This window comes from Hibiscus syriacus, unplaced genomic scaffold, assembly GCF_006381635.1.
Source record: "Hibiscus syriacus cultivar Baekdansim isolate YM2019G1 unplaced genomic scaffold, ASM638163v2 tig00008706_pilon, whole genome shotgun sequence".
NCBI lineage: Eukaryota > Viridiplantae > Streptophyta > Magnoliopsida > Malvales > Malvaceae > Hibiscus > Hibiscus syriacus.
Genome location: NW_024062173.1, coordinates 114,101 through 132,090, shown reverse-complemented (window position 1 = coordinate 132,090; position 17,990 = coordinate 114,101). Strand labels below are relative to the sequence as shown.

Genomic DNA, 17,990 nt, shown 5'->3' with positions numbered 1-17,990 from the left:
GGTCTATCATCTCCCGCTTCATTCTTAGAACTACCTTGTCCGGACATCTATAAAAATACAACCATATAATTCTATTAGCAAAACAACATACTTACTATTCTATCAGATCAGAAGTTTTCACTATTTGTTGGTATGTATATATATTATACGACACTCTAGACTCCGGTTTATGCCAAGAATCGACTAAACCTTAGCTCTGATACCATTAAATATAACACCCCAACCCGTACCCGATCTGAATACGAGTCTGAGATGTCACATTGCCTTTTTAAAACATTTTTTCTTACAAAATAACAAAAACATTTGAACTTATTTTAAGAAAGTACTATAATAAATTATTGAATTATGTTTATTATAAAATTTTAGGTAAAAACGTATTTGTGTACATGAAAATACGCATGACCAACAATCTGCTACAGTACCGTGAATAGTAATTGCTACAATAACCTGCTACAGTACCGATTACACAAATTTTCCAGAATGCAAATAGGGAATCGGTACCCTGCTACAAGGAATCGATTCCCCTGCTACAGTACTTCCGTAAAACGTACAAAAAACTTGTAAAAATTTAACCATTCATTACTATACATTTACATTTGCATAAATATGTTCAAAATATTAGAAAAGTCGATCAGAGCGTTAGTACTAACAACTTATTATATTTCTTACATACCAACATATTATACACAATCAAAATACATACTTTAGTAATTACTTCTGATATGATCTTCTAACAGTGTTGTTGTTTTTGCCACTTCTATTTCTGCTAATCTTGGTTCTTCGTACCTACGTGTAAATCGCTTACACGCTAAGTCATAGACTTAGTGAGGCATAATAATAGTAACAATGATGCTATAATAAAATAAAACGTAACGAAAACATCTATGCAATCAATGTAAGCTACATAACAATGTACCTTACTAATAATCTTCTCAATTTAATCATCATAAATTCATATAATAAATTCCGTAAGTTCAATAAATTCAATAGCCCATGATACAATACTGAGAACCCGAGGTATGTGAGTATTGTGAGGTTGTGCACTATGCTGTCACCACAGCTCATATAAATTTGCACCGAAGTGCCACATAGAATTTGTCCCAAAGGACCCGCGTAGAGATGCACTGAAGTGCCACGTAGAATTGCACCGTAGTGCCATATAATATGTCCCTAAGGACCACATATAAATTCCTTAAGAATCATATACATATACCAAGGATCAAGTACATGTCTCAAAAGACATCATACATGCTCCAAAGAATACATATACGTCACGAAGGACCACGTAGAATTTTTGTCCCGAAAGACTGCGTAGACCCTCTACTCTTGGCATGCCAACTATATCTATAGTTCTCATCTACATAACATGGGCTTTTACATTTCACTTAGTTTATATCGCGTAGACATGTAACTTCTTACCTTTATCACATAGCTCATATCATCTTTTCATGTAATCATATAACTCCATGTTGCATAATTGTTTTCACATTTTCTTGTAATACATAAATAAGGTAAAACAATGCATATAACACACATAACATATGATCATAGTAATGTACACTTAGAAGTCATATTATTATTCATGTATCAAGATATAAAATCTAGACTTATCACAAGTCTAGACCTGAATGTATTTCTATAATCATGATATGAATATGCACTCACCTAAATCTCTTTGCCTTTCCCTCGATCGATCTTACTCGTCCCTTGTTCCGGAACTCGTTTAGGCTCGATATCTACATGAACATAATTTTCGAGACAATTATCAAAATCCTAAACCTTGCAATTAACCTCTAACAGCTTAAACAAATTTAATGAACTAAATCTCAACTTTTCCTTTAGGGGGAATCGATTCCCCCCCAGGGGTATCGGTTCCCTCTGCAAAATCTGTAAATTTTACTGTTCAAGCCCCGAAAATCATCAACCATTCACTAAATTTTCTCATACAAAGTTCATTTCATACTACCAAACTTAACTACAACCATTTTAACTAACTTCTATCATTTCAACACTTTATTATTTCCAATATTTCATTCAAATTCTTAAAACCAATAATCATACCCAAATTCCAAACATGTTATTAATCAATTATAACACTCTATATTCCTTAATTAACCTCTTGACAAGTCAAAAATCTTATTCAAACTTCAAAAACTCATCCATATCAAAATTTCATCTAAAAACCCATTTTTCAAATCTATCTCTAAAACATTTATCTTGTTGTTTTAATGTCATATAAGCTTTCCTTTAGCTTATATAACATCCAAACTTCAATTTCCAAGCTAAAAATCAAAGAAACGACCAATGTTTGGATTCTTACCTTGAGCTTGGGTTTCACGTTGAAGAGGAAGAAGATGAAGAGAAAAGAGGAATGAGTAATCTGGAACTTATCTCTTCAATTCATTCACATGGGCCCACAATTTATTATTTTATTATTTTATTTGCTCAATGACCCTTTTACCCTCTTACTTCTTCTTCACTTATTAATCAATCCTACACCAACATCTTTCAATTAATTCCTTCACTTTTCAATTTATTTAGTTTGGTCATTAAATTAAAAATCTTACACTTAAATCACTGACCCGGTATTGAGGATGTTACATTCTTGTTATTAAGACAACTTATAATCAATTAAGTATCAGTTTTAGATGTTGTGAGATGTTAATTTTTCCCCATGTGTGAGCAATTAGGTATAAATTTAGGTGTTTGATAGTATCTAACCCCAAATGATCAGTTGTTTCATTTTTTTAAAAAAATATATGCACATTTTAAAAATCAAGTAGAATAATAATAATAAGCCATCACGGTCGAACCGTTTAACCTGAAAACACTCACAATAATTTGACTATTCCATTGAGATTTTTTAAGGAGTCAAGCCACAAGTTATTACATATTTTCTTAAGAATTAGAAATTACGAGTCCAGATTTAAATTTAATTTATGTTCTCTCTTTTCTTTCTTCAAATAATATTTTTTTAAGCTTTATTCTTATTTTTTAGGGAGTCGAGCGACGTGAGAAAATTATCCACGAAATCAAAACGTGTATCCAAATCAATTCGAAGGTCCAAAGCAGAAAAAATCAACATGATAACAAATGAGCGTCATTTTAATCAGTCGTGGCAATGTCAAATCCAACCTTGAGAAAAAAGATAAACGAAAACAACTTCAAAAAATAATTCGAGAGTCCAAAGTAGAGAAGATCAACATGATAACAAATAAGTGTCATCTTGATCAGTCGCGGGGATGTCAAATCTAACCCTGAGAAAAAAGATAAACGAAAACAATGACAAAAAAGCGTAAACTATCAAAAGACATAAAAAAAACGTGCTATAAAGGTGAAGAACATGTCACAAACACATAATTATTCTTATTAAAAAACTAAAAAAAAACAAAGAAAAAGGATAACTGGCAGGCGACAACTAGCATTAAAATCAGTGCCGTCACCGGTTAAACTTGATTTAAAAATAAAACAATATCAATAGGAGAATTAAAACGACTAATTATGGATGTGAGTGAAAAAGAAACACAAAAGAAAACGTTTGTGACAAATTTTCGTTTTAATTAAAAAAGAGAATCTAAATGATAATTTTTTGTAGTGTCATGATTATGTAAGTCATTGCTTTTTATTTTGAGTTAGTCTAAACTTGATTCGAAATATATATAAAAAATATCAATAAGAGAATTGAAACGACTAGTTATGGATGCGAGTGAAAAGAAGCACAAAAAGAAATGTTCGTGATAGAGTTTTAAAGATAATTAAAAAGAGAGAATCGAAACGACTAATTTCTATTATGTTACATGACTCTGTAAGTTATTTGGTTTTTTTATTTTGGGTCGGTTTAAACTCGATTCAAAATATAAAAAATATCAATTAAAGAACTGAAAAGACCAATTATGGATGTGAGTAAAAAAGAAGCGCACACACACACAAAAATGTCCGTGACAGAGTTTTTCGAGGCAATTAAAAAAAGAATCGAAATACTAATTTTTGTTTTGTCGCATGTCATTCTCGAGTCATTCAATCTTTATTTTGTATAGGTTCAAACTGGAGTCAAAATTAGATAAATATCAATAATAGAATACTTGAAACAACTAGTTATGAGTGTAAGCGAAAAAGAAATGTTCGTGACAGGGTTTTCGAGGTAATTAAAAAAGTTAGCAAAACGGCAAATTTTTGTTATGTCGCATGACCTCTGTTTTGAAAATCGGATTGGATCGGCCGATTCAATTGGTTTAATCGGGAACCGTTGCTTAGTCCGGTTCAATCTAAACCGGTTGAATCGCTGCTATTGAACCGGCCAGAACCGCTGAACCATTCGAACCGAACCGGCTGAAAATCGGAAAAAAAAGGGAAAAACCGGGAATTTTGTTTTTAAAAAAAATTAAACCAAACAACATCGTTTGTTAAACTAGCCAAGTCGAACTCGAGTATTGCTAAGCTCGACTCGAACTTGAAAACTTTAAAAGTAAGTTCAACTCAACTCAAACTCACAAGCTAAAAATTATCAAGTTCAACTCAAACTCGAAATATAATATTGAAACTTGAACTCAAAAGGCTTGAACTCAAAAAATTTAGAAGCTCGATTGAAGCCTAAAATTCGAGCTTGATTGAAGTGAAAGATAGTTCACTCAATGCTCACCAAAAGGCTCCATGATTTTGAATGCCAAATTACCTCTATTATTTATAGAAGTAGTCGTGATGCTCTTCTATGTTTATTAGCAATGTGATATTGTTTTGTTCTCATATTTTTACTCTTTAGACTTTTGGGATGCTCTTTTATGTTTCTTAGCCATGTGAGATTGTTTTAAAAAAAAATAAACCAAACAATATCATTTTGTTATGATTTTTTAACCCTAAATTTATTTTTTAATTATAGTTATATAATTATATTTATTATTTAATATGTTTTAGCTTAAATATTATGTTGTAGTTAATTTGAATTATTTTGTTTCACTTGATTTTATAGTTTTTAACTTATATATGTTATGATTTGCTTTGAATATGACTTGTGATATAAAAAAATTTATTAAATATTTTTGGTATTTTTATTTAATTTTTAAAATAATTATGACGTCGTTCGGTTCTTCCGATCGATCGAACCGGTTCGATTGGTTGAACCAATAAACCGATAACATAATCGGTTCGCTAACCATTCCGGTTCTGAAAACCATGCGCATGACTTTGTAAGTCATTCAATATTTTTGAGCCGGTTTAAATTTGATTCAAAATATAAAAAAAAATCAATAAAATATATTTTTCTCTTGCTTGCCAGATAATGGAATGCGACAGTAATTTTTCTCTTGCTTGACAGAAACAATATCAAAATGAAGCACATTTCATGAGTATCTATCACATGCCATATATCTGTATATATTTGCAGGAAAAACTTTTACATTGTTCTTGAATAAACTGTTACTTGCTTGGCTTTCAAGGTTTCAACTAATTGCCTTGAAGCACAAGTCTACGAAGGAAAGTGTGAACTTGGCTTGTAAATTCGGAAGGAGTCGTTTAGTTTCAACCAGTGAAGAATCTTTTCCATGACTGCCATGGAAGAAATCCACCTGTCAGCAAGTGATTGGGTAAGGCACAAAACCGATACAGTCAAGAAACCATGGAATAGTCAGCATAATTAATTGACAAGGCATACCACATTCAGGGCATTTAAAATAATCCTTGCCTCTGAAAACAAGTCCTGAGCCTCCACATTCTTCACATCTCCTTTGTGCAATCTGCAATCAACAACCCCAAAATCACACACACATACACACACACACATACATACATACATACATGCTAATGCTTTAAATTAGACTTACAATTCTTTTGCTGAACTCAATCCCTGCAACAACGAAAGGGGTAACCCCAGCTGTAGAGAAAACATAAACAACAATTGGATATCATGTTGAACTCCGAATCAAATATAAATTACATTGGTGCAGACATAATCTTATGTTAATTGTAACCTGCAGCTCCAACAACAATTTGCCATGTAATATCTACACGGCCAGGATCAGCTACGGCTGCAATATCCTGAATATTAGCAGCAACCTTGGTTGTGAGCCGCTGATTGTTTCCTGTCAAAGCTTTGCATCTTTGGGTACAGATGAATCTCGCCGTTGGATTTGAACACTTTGTGAAAGTGGGTTTTGATTGGGGTATGGGGACTGGGGATGTAATTGAAGGAGGAGCACAAAGAGAAACTTCCATGGTGTTGTAACTGAATTTTAACGCCTGTATTTTATTTTTCCTTAAAGGAGATAAAAGCAAGAAGGGATCGAAACGACTAGTTTTGGTTAGGCCACGTGGCCTCCTCCATTATTAAAATCTCGCCAAAGCTTTCTAGCCACATAAACGACACCCCTTTGATATGGATGCGCATGGTGGATTTTGTACCAATATTTTTTTTAACTAGTACGTTATGAATATGGTAAACTATAAAAATAGTCCCCAAATTTTTAGGTCTCTTACATTTTGGTCACTCAACTTTTAGGTCTCAAAGTCATTAATATGCCTCCTAAATTCACTGCCTGGATTGAAACTTGCTTCACTGAAGCTAGATATTCAATCTCTCTTAATGACTCTCTAGTTGGCTACTTCAAAGGTAAAAGAGGTTTAAGGCAAGGTGATCCTTTATCACTCATCTTGTTTGTTCTAGCAATGAATATACTTTCTAAACTCCTCAATACTGCTGCTGCCATAGGTCTTTTCGGGTACCATCCAAAATGTAAACAAATTGGTCTTACTCATTTAACCTTTGCAGATGATCTTCTTATCTTCTGTAAAGGAAATCTGGAATCAGTTATTGGAGTTACCACTATACTGAAGAAATTTTATGAAATTTCTGGGCTTCAATTAAATGTAGCCAAATATGATTTGTTTGCTGTTGGAATCTCTTCTGGAAATCTTGAATCTATCTTAATTTCTATTGGTTTCAAGCATGGTCTCCTTCCAGTCAGATATATTGGTGTTCCCCTTGTTACCAGGAAACTTAATGCTACTGACTGCTCTTCCTTTATTGAAAAAATCAGATCCAAAATTCACCTTTGGTCTGGGAAACATCTCAGCTATGCAGGAAGATTGGAGCTTGTTAAAACTGTTCTCCAAAGCTTTGCTAACTATTGGTGTAGACAATTTTTACTTCCCCAGGCTGTTATTAACAGAATTAATCAGCTTTGTTCTCGGTTTTTATAGAAAAGTACTGATGCAACAGCTTCAGGAGCCAGAGTAAGCTGGAATAACTTATACTGTCCTAAATCTGAAGGTGAGCAGGGATTAAAAGATCTTAAAACTTGGAATAAGGTCTACATGATACAACTTATTCGTTCTCTCCTCGCTGGTGAAGGATCGCTTTGGATTGCCTGGATTTACACTTACGTGATTAAATCCAAAGAATTCTTACAGATGTTGAATAAACCCTCTTATAGCTACTACTTTAACAGGCTTTTGAAACTAAGATCTGAGGCCATTCCAATTCTTAATTTAGGATTTTCTTCTTCTAAAAGCATTTGGGAAGAGTTACGTATCAAGCATGGAAAAATATTCTGGCACAAGATTGTATGGTATCCCCTTCATATTCCCAAATTTAGCATTATTACTTGGCTTGCAGTCTTGGATCGTCTTCCTACTAGAGAAAGACTTACTCGTACGGGAATTACAAACGTTGGCTCTTGCATCTTAAGCAATGATGGCATTGAAACGAGGAATCATTTGTTTACTGAATGTCCTATGGTTGCTACTCTTTGGAATAGAATTCTAAATCTTTTTCTTTTGGATAAGCCTCATATGTCTTGGGATTCTTTTCTTGCTTGGGCATCTTCGACTTGGAAAGGAAAATCTCTCCTTACAACCATATTGAAGATTGCCTGGTGCTCATTCATTTACTACGTTTGGGAAGAAAGAAATAGACGTTTATTCCAAGGACGTGTTAGAACCATTGATGATTTTCTCTTTTCAATCAAAGAAATTGTTAGTGCTCAACTTAGGAATAGAGATACTAATAGTCTTGATTTTGTTAATATGCAACTTATGACTAATTGGGGCATAGGATAATCTTTATTTTATTGTAATTAGCTTGTTTTTATCCTTGTTTGGACTCTTTGTATTGTGACCTTCTTTGGATAATAAAATTTACTTATCCAAAAAAAAACTTTTCGTTAGTTTTTATTTCTGTCCCTGCTGTTACATAGGTTAATTTTTTGCTGACGTGGCAGGTAACGCCGGTTACCCACCACCTCCTCCTCCTTTTTCTTCTTCTTCCACATTTGAAAACCCCTACTTCCAAAAAAATATATATATAAAACTCAAAAATCACGTCCGAAACACAAAGAAAAAGAATTCGAAGCAATATTTTCTTTTGCTAATATGCTTAGAATTGATATATTGTCCACACCAAGCCCGAAAAGACAATTAGGAGCTACAGCCCACTCGATTACTCTGCTTTAAGCTCTTGTTTGGAAGAATCATTTCATCATCACTGTCATATTAATATTAATGATTGATGATTGGTTAGAGGTGCTTTTTATCATGAGGTTATGCTTCGGCTGGTGGAAGAATCATTTCCTTCATCACTTTGGTAGTTGTCGGATTCGGATTGAAAATCGCCTAGCCTGTCCTCGGTTCCATCACCGTCGCACTCGATGCTCTGACTGGTTGAGATGCTATGCAATCTAGATGAGATGGAAAGAGGGGAGAGAGTGAGGGATGTTATTCTCTTCAGGTGGCAGCTGAAAGAAAGCTCAGTGCGTCACCACATCGCTCATCAGAGGACGAGCGGTGGCTTCCTCTTGTTAGCACATGGCTGCTATCACAATTGTTTAATTCAAACCTCTTTCTGGGAATTTCTTATTGAGTAGGGGATCTGCCATGTCCGGGAAGGTCTTCGGTTCCCTGAATAAGTGTTACGGAAGACGGCTATCGGATAGAGCAAAATCACAATTGATAATTTGAGAAAATAAAAATGAAGATAAAAGAGACACAAAATTTACGTGGAAAACCCCTAAATAATATAGGGTAAAAACCACGGGCAACGGTAGAAGAATTTCACTATGAGAAAATAGGAATTACAACTTCTCTTGATCTACCAAGGAGAAAACAATGATAATTCTCTCTTGATAAAAAAGGAGAAAATAACTCTCAAGAAACTCTCTAAATTCTCTAGTATTGAAAGAAAACTAGAATAATTTGGGATGGTTTTGAAGCTAAATGAGCTAGGGTATTTATAGTTGAAGATTAAGGACTAATTTTGTAAATACCCTAAAGTCTAATGATTAAATTTGGTAATTATACCTTACCAAATTCAACCAAAGTTGGCTGCCCACTTAAACTAAATTAGCAGCCAGCTGCTGCCACTTAAATTGACTATTATTTTCAACAATCTCCCACTTGAAGATTTGATTGGAACAATCATCTCTTCACACTATTCTTTCTACCTTGTACCATCATGTTGCTTACGTCTCTGATAGGCCACAGGAGGATCGACACCAGGTAAATTTTATTAGTGTTGATCGCATTCTTCATGAAATCTGCTATGTTGTCTTTGGTATGGATCTTCTGCATATCTACCATTCATTCTTCCACCTTTTCACGAATGAAATGGTATTGAACTCGTATGTGCTTTGTCCTTGAATGAAATGTTGGATTCCTTGCTAGACGCAAGGCGCTTTGACTATCACAAAACAGAGAGACATACTCTTGATTGTGCCTAAGCTCCTCCAATAGCATCTTCAACCAAATTGGTTCTTTACTAGCTTGTGTAGCTGCTACATATTCTGCCTCTGTTGTGGATGTAGCCACAACTGACTGTAATTTTGAAACCCAGCTTACAGCTCCACCAGTAACTTTGAACACATATCCTGTTGTAGATTTGCTTTTATCCAAATCCCCTGCATAGTTAGAATCTACATAACCATTGATTAGTAAGTTTGATCCTCCATAATATAATGCAAGATTTGAGGTCCCTTTGATGTATCTAAGGATCCTCTTTACTGTATTCCAATGCTCTTTGCCTGGATTCGCCATGTACCGACTAACCACTCACACTGCTTGTGCAATGTCTGGTCTTGTGCATATCATAGCGAACATTAAGCTTCCCACTACTGATGCATACGGTACTCGAGACATATCCATCCTCTCTTCTTCACTGCTAGGACTCATACTGGAGGATAATTTGAAGTTAATAGGAAGAGGGGTAGAAATTGGCTTACAATCTTGCATGTTGAATCGTGACAAGATCTTCTTCAAGTAATTCTTTTGTGAAAGCCAAATCTTCCTATTACTTCTGTCTCGGTGAATTTGCGTCCCTAGAATTTTGTTTGCTGATCCCAAGTCCTTCATTTCAAATTCCCTAGCCAGTTGTGCATTCAATTCTTCAATATGATCTTTGTTGGGTCCTGCAACCAACATGTCATCTACATACAACAACAATATAACAAAATCGTTATCACCAGACCTCTTGAAATAAGCACAAGGGTCTGCATTAAGTCTGTTATATCCAAGACACATAATGAAGGAATCAAATCTCTTATACCAACACCTCGGCGCCTGCTTTAGACCGTACAGAGATTTGTTCAACCTGCAAACCAAGTTCTTCTTTTCTTTTTCTTCAAAACCTTTAGGCTGAAGCATATAAATCTTTTCTTCAAGATTTCCATAAAGAAAAGTTGTTTTAACATCTAGTTGCTCTAGATGTAAGTTCAATATAGCACACATTGCCAAAACTACTCAAACTATTGTTAGTCGAACCACAGGAGAAAATATTTCATTGAAATCAATACCTTCTTTTTGAGCATATCATTTTACCACCAGTCTTGCACGATACCTCTCAACTTGATCGTCACTATTTCGCTTGATTTTAAAGACCCATTTGTTACCAATTGACTTCATTTCTTGTGGTAGTGGAACAAGGTCCCATGTATTATTTTTATGAAGTGCTTCAATTTCTTATTGCATCGCCATCATTCACAGTGAAGCATCTGAGCTGTTTATTGCCTCCTGGTATGTTAATGGTTCACCGTCCTCTGTTAAAAGGCAGTATGCAATATTACCTTCTATAACATAATCTGAGTGTCAATTGGGACGTCTTCTCACACGATCTGATTGATGAGTTATTGGAGCTTCAGAACTCTCTGGTTCTTGTTCATCATGTGCTGGTTCTGCTTCAGAAGAATCTCCTTGTTCAAGCTAATTTTCCACATGTATCTGTGTAGTCTATGACTTTTTAGCACTACCATTGTCTTCTTTTCTTTGTAGTTTATCTTCTACAAAGATAACATCCCTGCTGATGATCACTTTGCGGGCAGTGGGATCCCACAAGCGATACCCCTTTACACCATCAGCATACCCCAAGAATTTGCATTTCCTGGATTTTGGATTCATCTTTGAAATTTCTTGGGAGTTGTACATCACGTACACAATACTTCCAAATACATGGAGGCTTGAATAATCAGCTGGTTTACCAGTTCACATGTCCATTGGTGTCTTCAGCTCTATTGCAGTTGATGGAGCTCGATTCACCAAATAACAAGCGGTATTGACTGCTTCTGCCCAAAATGATTTTTCTAGGCATGCATCCCTCAACATTGATCTTGTTCTTTCTAACAAGGTTCTTTTCATCCGCTCTACCACTCCATTTTTTGAGGAGTTTTCGCCACTGTGAATTGTCTTTTGATGCATTCTTTCCTGCAAAAGTCATCAAATTCTTCACTTGTGTATTCTCCTCCATTATCTGTTCTGAAACACTTGATCTTATTTCCAGAATCAAGTTCCACCCGCGCTTTGAAGTTTTTGAAAGTTGAAAACACATATGACTTCTTCTTAATAGGATGCACCCAACATCTCCTGGAGTAGTCATCAATGAATGAGACAAAGTATTTTGCTCCGCCTAGGGATGTAACTGGTGCTTGCCATACGTCAGAGTGAACCAATTCTAGAACACCTTTGCCTCTAGAATTTGATGTGTTGAATTTCAACCGGTGCTGCTTACTTGTTCTACAATACTCACACAAGGTAAGTGATACCTTTGTTAAGCCTGGAAGTAGCTTTTGCTCCGCAATGACTTTTATTCCTTGTTCTGACATGTGTCCAAGTTTCTGATGCCATAGCATTGTAGAATCTGAACTACATGAGGCAACAGAGGCTTCTGCTTCTAGCAAAGTCTCTCCCTTCAGTATGTACAAGTTTGCTGCTATATTTTCGCCTTTCAGTACCACAAGCGCTCCACGGAACACCTTCATGATTCCTTTCCGTGTTTCAATCTTGCTTGCATTATTATCCAACAATTCAGAGGATAATAAATTTTTCTTCAGGCCTTTCACGTGTCGCGCATCTCGAACAACTTTAATTGTTCCATCATACATATTTAATTTGATGGTTCCCACGCCAATGATCTCCAAGGCATGATCATTGCAACTATAGACGGATCCTCCTGAGACAGGTTCATAATGATGAAACCATTCTCTTCTTGAGGTCATGTGATATGTTGCTCCTGAATCAATGAGCCATATATCTGCATATCTCTTTCTACCTTCCACGGTGGTTGACGCTTCACAACATAGAGCATATCCATCATCTTAAGTGTTTGCGGTATTGCCTTGTGGATTAGAGTTTTTATTCAGACTCCAACAATCCTTCTTTAAGTGACCATTCTTTCCACAGTTGTAGCACTTTAAATTCTTCTTTGCTTCTCGACTTTGATCTATCATGTTTGTGACTGCTACTTTGGCCACGTTCTATTGATCTCCCTCTCATTGTTGTCAACACTTCTGCTTGTTGCAGATTTACTTGTCTGTCTTCCTTGTTCTTGCGCCTATTTTCTTCTTGTAGAACAGCAGCTACAACGTCATCGAAGACTAGACTTGTGACATTACTGTTTGTCAAGTTGATGATGAGTTGATCATACGAATCAGGTAGACTTTGAAGTAGAAGTTCAGCACGTTCTTGTTCTCCTATTTTACAACTTAAGGATGTAAGCTGAGAAAATAAAGTGTTCAGTGTATTTAAGTGCTCCGTCACTGAAATAGATTCTGGCATACGGAGAGTGTACAATTTTCTCTTAAGGAAAATTTTATTGTGCATCGATGTGGCCTCATACAATTTGGTGAGATGATCTCATATCTCCTTAGTTGTCTTCTCCTCCTCGATGCTTGACAATACTTCATCTGCTAATGCTAGATGAAAGTTTGTCATATTATTCCCGTCCATTTCGATCCATTTGTTGTAATTTGTAAAATCTACCGGCCTTTCATTGATAGCTGCTAGACATACGTCTTTCCTCATGATGGCATTCATCTTCAATTTCCACAATGAGAAATTTCTCCCATTAAATTTTTCAATATCAAATTTCTCCCATTAAATTTTTCAATATCAAATTTCGTTGACATAGCTTCTATTACGGGTAGCTCCCACTATTTCACTATTGTGAATAGTTCTCTGGAACCTTCAAAGAATGGGTAATACCTTCTTACTTTCTTATGTTGGAGGATCTACCTTTTGGTGGAAACCACAAAGATAATAAGCAGATATTACACACTCTAATCTGGCTCGGATACCAATTGTTGCGGAAGACGGCTATCGGATAGAGAAAAATCACAACTGATAATTTGAGAAAATAAAAATGAAGATAAAATAGACACAAAATTTACGTGGAAAACCCCTAAATAATATAGGGTAAAAACCACGGGCAACGGTAGAAGAAGTTCACTATGAGAAAATAGGAATTACAACTTCTCTCGATCTACCAAGGAGAAAACAATGATAATTCTCTCTTGATAAAAAAGGAGAAAACAACTCTCAAGAAACTCTCTAAATTCTCTAGTATTGGAAGAAAGCTAGAATGATTTGGGATGGTTTTGAAGCTAAATGTGCTAGGGTATTTATAGTTGAAGCTTAAGGACTAATTTTATAAATACCCTAAAGTATAATGATTAAATTTGGTAATTATACCTTACCAAATTCAACCAAAGTTGGCTGCCCACTTAGACTAAATTAGCAGCCGGCTGCTGCCACTTAAATTTACTATTATTTTCAACAATAAGGGTTGAGCCTGTTCCAGTTCCCCAGTTTTATATACAAAACTAATTATAAATGCCTATAGAGCATCATGCTTATAACAAACTATATTGTAGATGCATCATCAAAAGAGCACAATACCTTAACGTTATGTGCATACTCTTTAACAACTACTGGTAGAAACACATTTACTTACCCAAATGACCAAGTTTTGCTCGTTCACCGGGTTGGTAGTGTCGATGGCTTTTCATCTGGTGATAGGTTCCAACAGCATGAATGCATGACCCCGAAACTATATACATCGGCTACAGTCATGAGTCGATTCGATAGCGTATACTTCGGAGCACTGTACCCATACGTTCCCATCACCTTCGACTGTATTTCGACCGAATATCAGATAATTTGGGGTTGAATTCTTCATCCAACAACACATTGGAGGACTTTAGATCACAGTATATGATAGGAGGATTGACCTTGTCATGCAAATACTCTAGAGCTTGAGCTGCCTCATATGCTATTTTCATTCGGTTTAACCAATCAATTTCTGGCTTATGTTCGTCATCAGATTTTGCAATCACCACAACAAACAACAAATATATTAGTATGGTTGATCATTTCTCAAAAACCCTTATTCAGGATCGACCCCTGGGAATGAGCCAAATCCTCTGTTAGGTTCGAGTGGGTTGTAGCTCCTAGTGGTCTTTTCTGGCTTGGTGTGGACGATATATCAGTTCCAAGCATATTAGCAAAAGAAAAGGTTGATTCAAATTCTTTTTCTTTGTGTTTCGGACTTGATTTTTAGGTTTTGATTTTTTTTAGAGGTTAGAGTTTTCAAAGGTGGAAGAAGAAGGAGGAGGAGGAGGGTTAACGGGTGTTACCTGCCATGTCAGCAAAAATCTAATAGAGGTAATGACATGGATATAAATGAAAACAAACTAAAAGTTCGGTGACTGTATTACAAATTTCAAAAAATAGGTGACTAAAATGCAAACATTCTAAAAGTTGGAAATTATTTTATACTTTACTCTAATGAATATAAAATAATATATGTACGAAAAATTTTAAATTATTTGATAATGCATATTTATATATTTTTTTACAGTAATCGTATTTACCTAAAACATCAAGAGACAATAATTATCTATTAACTATTAAAGTTGTTCCGTTCCTTTATGCTGTACCAATATCTTTTATATTGTGGATTTATTGATTTAATAACGTGTAGTATATATATATGGTTTATTTATGTTGAAAGTCTATGTATGATTTTATTATTTAAAATTTAGTCCTTATACTTTAATTTTACGACATTCTGTCTTTACATTTTTTTCATTTGAAAATCTTGGTTCATCCCTTTCTCACACAGAATAAATCACACCAATAAGAAAAAGAATAACAAAAACTATCTAACAACTTTATATCATTAAAATCGACTAATAAAAGGCATAAACAACCAACGTTTCAAGAGGCAAGAGTCATATGCAAAGCCAAATTGTTGAGCTGATAGTTTCACTACAGCTCTTGAAATGCAACACTCAAGTTGATACAAATTACTAGAACCACGCGATTATCACCGTTTTAATTTGAGACATATCGTTTTTCGCGTTAATATAATTTCATCTTCTCAATTAATAAATAAAAGAAATTTAACGTAGTAAAGGAGAAGATCTCACAGAAACTAAAGAAACTTCTTGATTTATTCGTGATTTATTTAATCTAAGCTAAGAAGTGAATGAAGTAGAATTTGAGTAATGGGGGACTTGTAGATGAAAGAGTAAAGTAAATAAAAAAAAATAAAGAAGATAAAAAAAGAAGTTTAAAGAGATAAATTTGATATGGTAGAAATCAACCTTAGGTTTTCTCTTTAACTCAGTTTTCTCGGATCATCGAAAATATTATTTACTTCAGGATTCACGTAGGTTACTTGTCTACAAGGAGCAATCCTTATGACAATGCTTTGTATACAGAATACCCAAGCGTAACCTTTGGTTTCAGCTTTAGAAATTAATCTAATCAACATCAATTGGTGTAGATCAAGAACCATTTAAGTTCGTAAACACCAACTCGGATTATGTTGTTTCAATAATAATTGATTCTGATCTCAATTCTCTCTTAGCAAACAATCTTGCTAAGTGTGTTCCCAGGAAGTCAAATGTGCTTTCAATAAGTCGATCCTTTATCCTACACGTTTAATCGTAACAACATCCTGACCAAGGTCAATCTTTGGTTCTGAATTTGAAAATAAGCGCAAAAGAAATTGAGAGAGATTTCTGAAGTTATTTGAATGCTTTTCAATTCTTACGTTGGAATTGAGTCATCGCTTTAGCCCTCGGCTTAAAAGAAAATTAAAGAAAATGAAAATATAAGAAAATAAAGAATTTTTATTAAACTAAAGAAAGGAAGAAATCAAGCAATCTAAGATATATTTGAAGTTCTATCCAAGGTGGGTATTTATAGCTTCCTAAAACCCTAAAAATGTTAAAAATAATTCTAAGAAAATACAAAATATAATTCCTAAAAATTGTTTGAATTTAAATCATAAAATAAAAAGATAATTCCTAAATTATTGAATTTGAAATGCTCCAACTGTCAGTCTACCTTCTGAAAGCTGCTAATTGGACCTTCTAGAAGCTGCTGACTCACTGCCACATCAACATTTCATGCTCAAATTCATGCCCACTGTTTCAACCTTTATTTCACAACAAAAATTACAGTTTTCATGCCTTTTAAGCACATTTTCCAAAATTCATTGCTCTGCATAGAAATAATTTAAAAACGCCAAAATCAACAATAATAAGAATGAACAAACAAGGAGTATTTAATCACAAATTATAGCACAAAATAAACACTAGTAACAATCATTCAAACTAATCCAATGAATAAAAACTCGATCACCAATACTCCATTTAGTGTAAGAAACACCCGGGGTAGATAACTACTCCTCTTCAACTATATATTAAACATGCAATGCTCAAGACAGTTGCATACATAGTTTATCCATAGCTGATTTATTGGCTCTCCATATACAAGAAGAAATTGTTGACTATAAATTTTGTTGGCCTGAACTTCCAAAAGAGCTCTTCTCTTACATTGCTAAACACATCAATAATCGAATGAATGTTCCTCATTTATGAGACGTATAAATCTCTTAGAAAGATTCAGTTGATGTGCTACCTATAATATCTACACTATGAGTACAAGTCTCTTCCTTTTTAATCGTTCGACGAGGCTTCTTTTTCCTTCTCCATATCACAAATGATTGTTTATTGCAATAGTCAATTATGTTGAAACTCATTCCAACTATAAAAAATGGTTCATCAAGGTTGAAGAAATCAAGCAAGATAACAAGTTTCTTGTTTTAAACCCAATTCAGTAGAGCAACAGATCAAGAACTTGCATATTTTCTTCACTAAAGATCTAATCCACCTTACCTTCCAAATTCTGAAAAGCTCAGGTATATTCTCGACCCTAAAGTTAAGATTGTTTAGCTCTTTAAGAAAGGAAAAATGTATCTTCTAGTTCTGATGCTCTACAAATTTAGGTTTAAAATGCAAAACTTGTTGTCTTGCTTGGTTTCTTCAACTTTGTTGAACATTTTTTATAGTTGGAATGAACTTCACAACCTCATTGATCATTGTGATAAATAATCATTTATGACGTAAAAAATAAAGAAATAGACTTTGTTAAAAGATTAAAAAAGAAGCAACTTGCACTCGTAATGTAGAAGATATAGAGATCACATCAGCTAAATTTTTCTAGGAGCTGCATAGGGTCCGAAAATGAACAACATTGGCTTGATTATTGATACATTTAGCAGTGCAAGAGAGGAGTTCTTTTGGAAGTTCATGCCAATAAAATTGATGGGCAATAATTTTTTCTTGGATGGAGAGAGTCAAGAAATCAACTATGGAATGTCGGCCATCAACAAGCAAAATCGAAGATCCGACTCAAAGACACCAGAGGTCTGATAAAAAGACGATTCTGAA

General features: G+C 34.5%; 2 protein-coding genes across 3 annotated transcripts; one reads left to right on the top strand and one right to left on the bottom strand.

Annotated features, from left to right (window-relative positions):
- Positions 1 to 5,281: 5,281 nt before the first annotated feature.
- On the bottom strand, positions 5,282 to 6,254 carry LOC120202398. 2 transcript variants are annotated; one of them, XM_039202823.1, is made up of 4 exons: positions 5,964 to 6,254; positions 5,817 to 5,866; positions 5,632 to 5,729; positions 5,282 to 5,561 (listed from the first exon to the last, which is right to left on the bottom strand). In XM_039202823.1, the coding sequence occupies exons 1-4, from the start codon at positions 6,205 to 6,207 to the stop codon at positions 5,462 to 5,464; spliced, it is 492 nt and encodes a 163-aa protein (XP_039058754.1). In that variant the 5' UTR covers positions 6,208 to 6,254; the 3' UTR covers positions 5,282 to 5,461. The 2 variants fall into 2 exon arrangements, with proteins under 2 accessions (XP_039058754.1, XP_039058755.1); XM_039202824.1 differs by having other exon boundaries at positions 5,648 to 5,729; positions 5,964 to 6,253.
- Positions 6,255 to 6,507: 253 nt separating this feature from the next.
- Positions 6,508 to 8,049, top strand: LOC120202381. The gene is made up of 2 exons (XM_039202813.1): positions 6,508 to 7,095; positions 7,192 to 8,049. The coding sequence occupies exons 1-2, from the start codon at positions 6,508 to 6,510 to the stop codon at positions 8,047 to 8,049; spliced, it is 1,446 nt and encodes a 481-aa protein (XP_039058744.1).
- Positions 8,050 to 17,990: the final 9,941 nt, after the last annotated feature.

Bases quoted from the DNA above. Each gene is read 5' to 3' on its own strand.
- LOC120202398 (XM_039202823.1), bottom strand. From the start codon at position 6,207: ATGGAAGTTTCTCTTTGTGCTCCTCCTTCAATTACATCCCCAGTCCCC. The intron at 5,867-5,963 runs GTTACAATTAAC...TTTTCTCTACAG, and splicing joins AATTGTTGTTGGAGCTGCAG to CTGGGGTTACCCCTTTCGTT. The intron at 5,730-5,816 runs GTAAGTCTAATT...TGTTGATTGCAG, and splicing joins TTGAGTTCAGCAAAAGAATT to ATTGCACAAAGGAGATGTGA.
- LOC120202381 (XM_039202813.1), top strand. From the start codon at position 6,508: ATGCCTCCTAAATTCACTGCCTGGATTGAAACTTGCTTCACTGAAGCT. The intron at 7,096-7,191 runs GTTCTCCAAAGC...CGGTTTTTATAG, and splicing joins GATTGGAGCTTGTTAAAACT to AAAAGTACTGATGCAACAGC.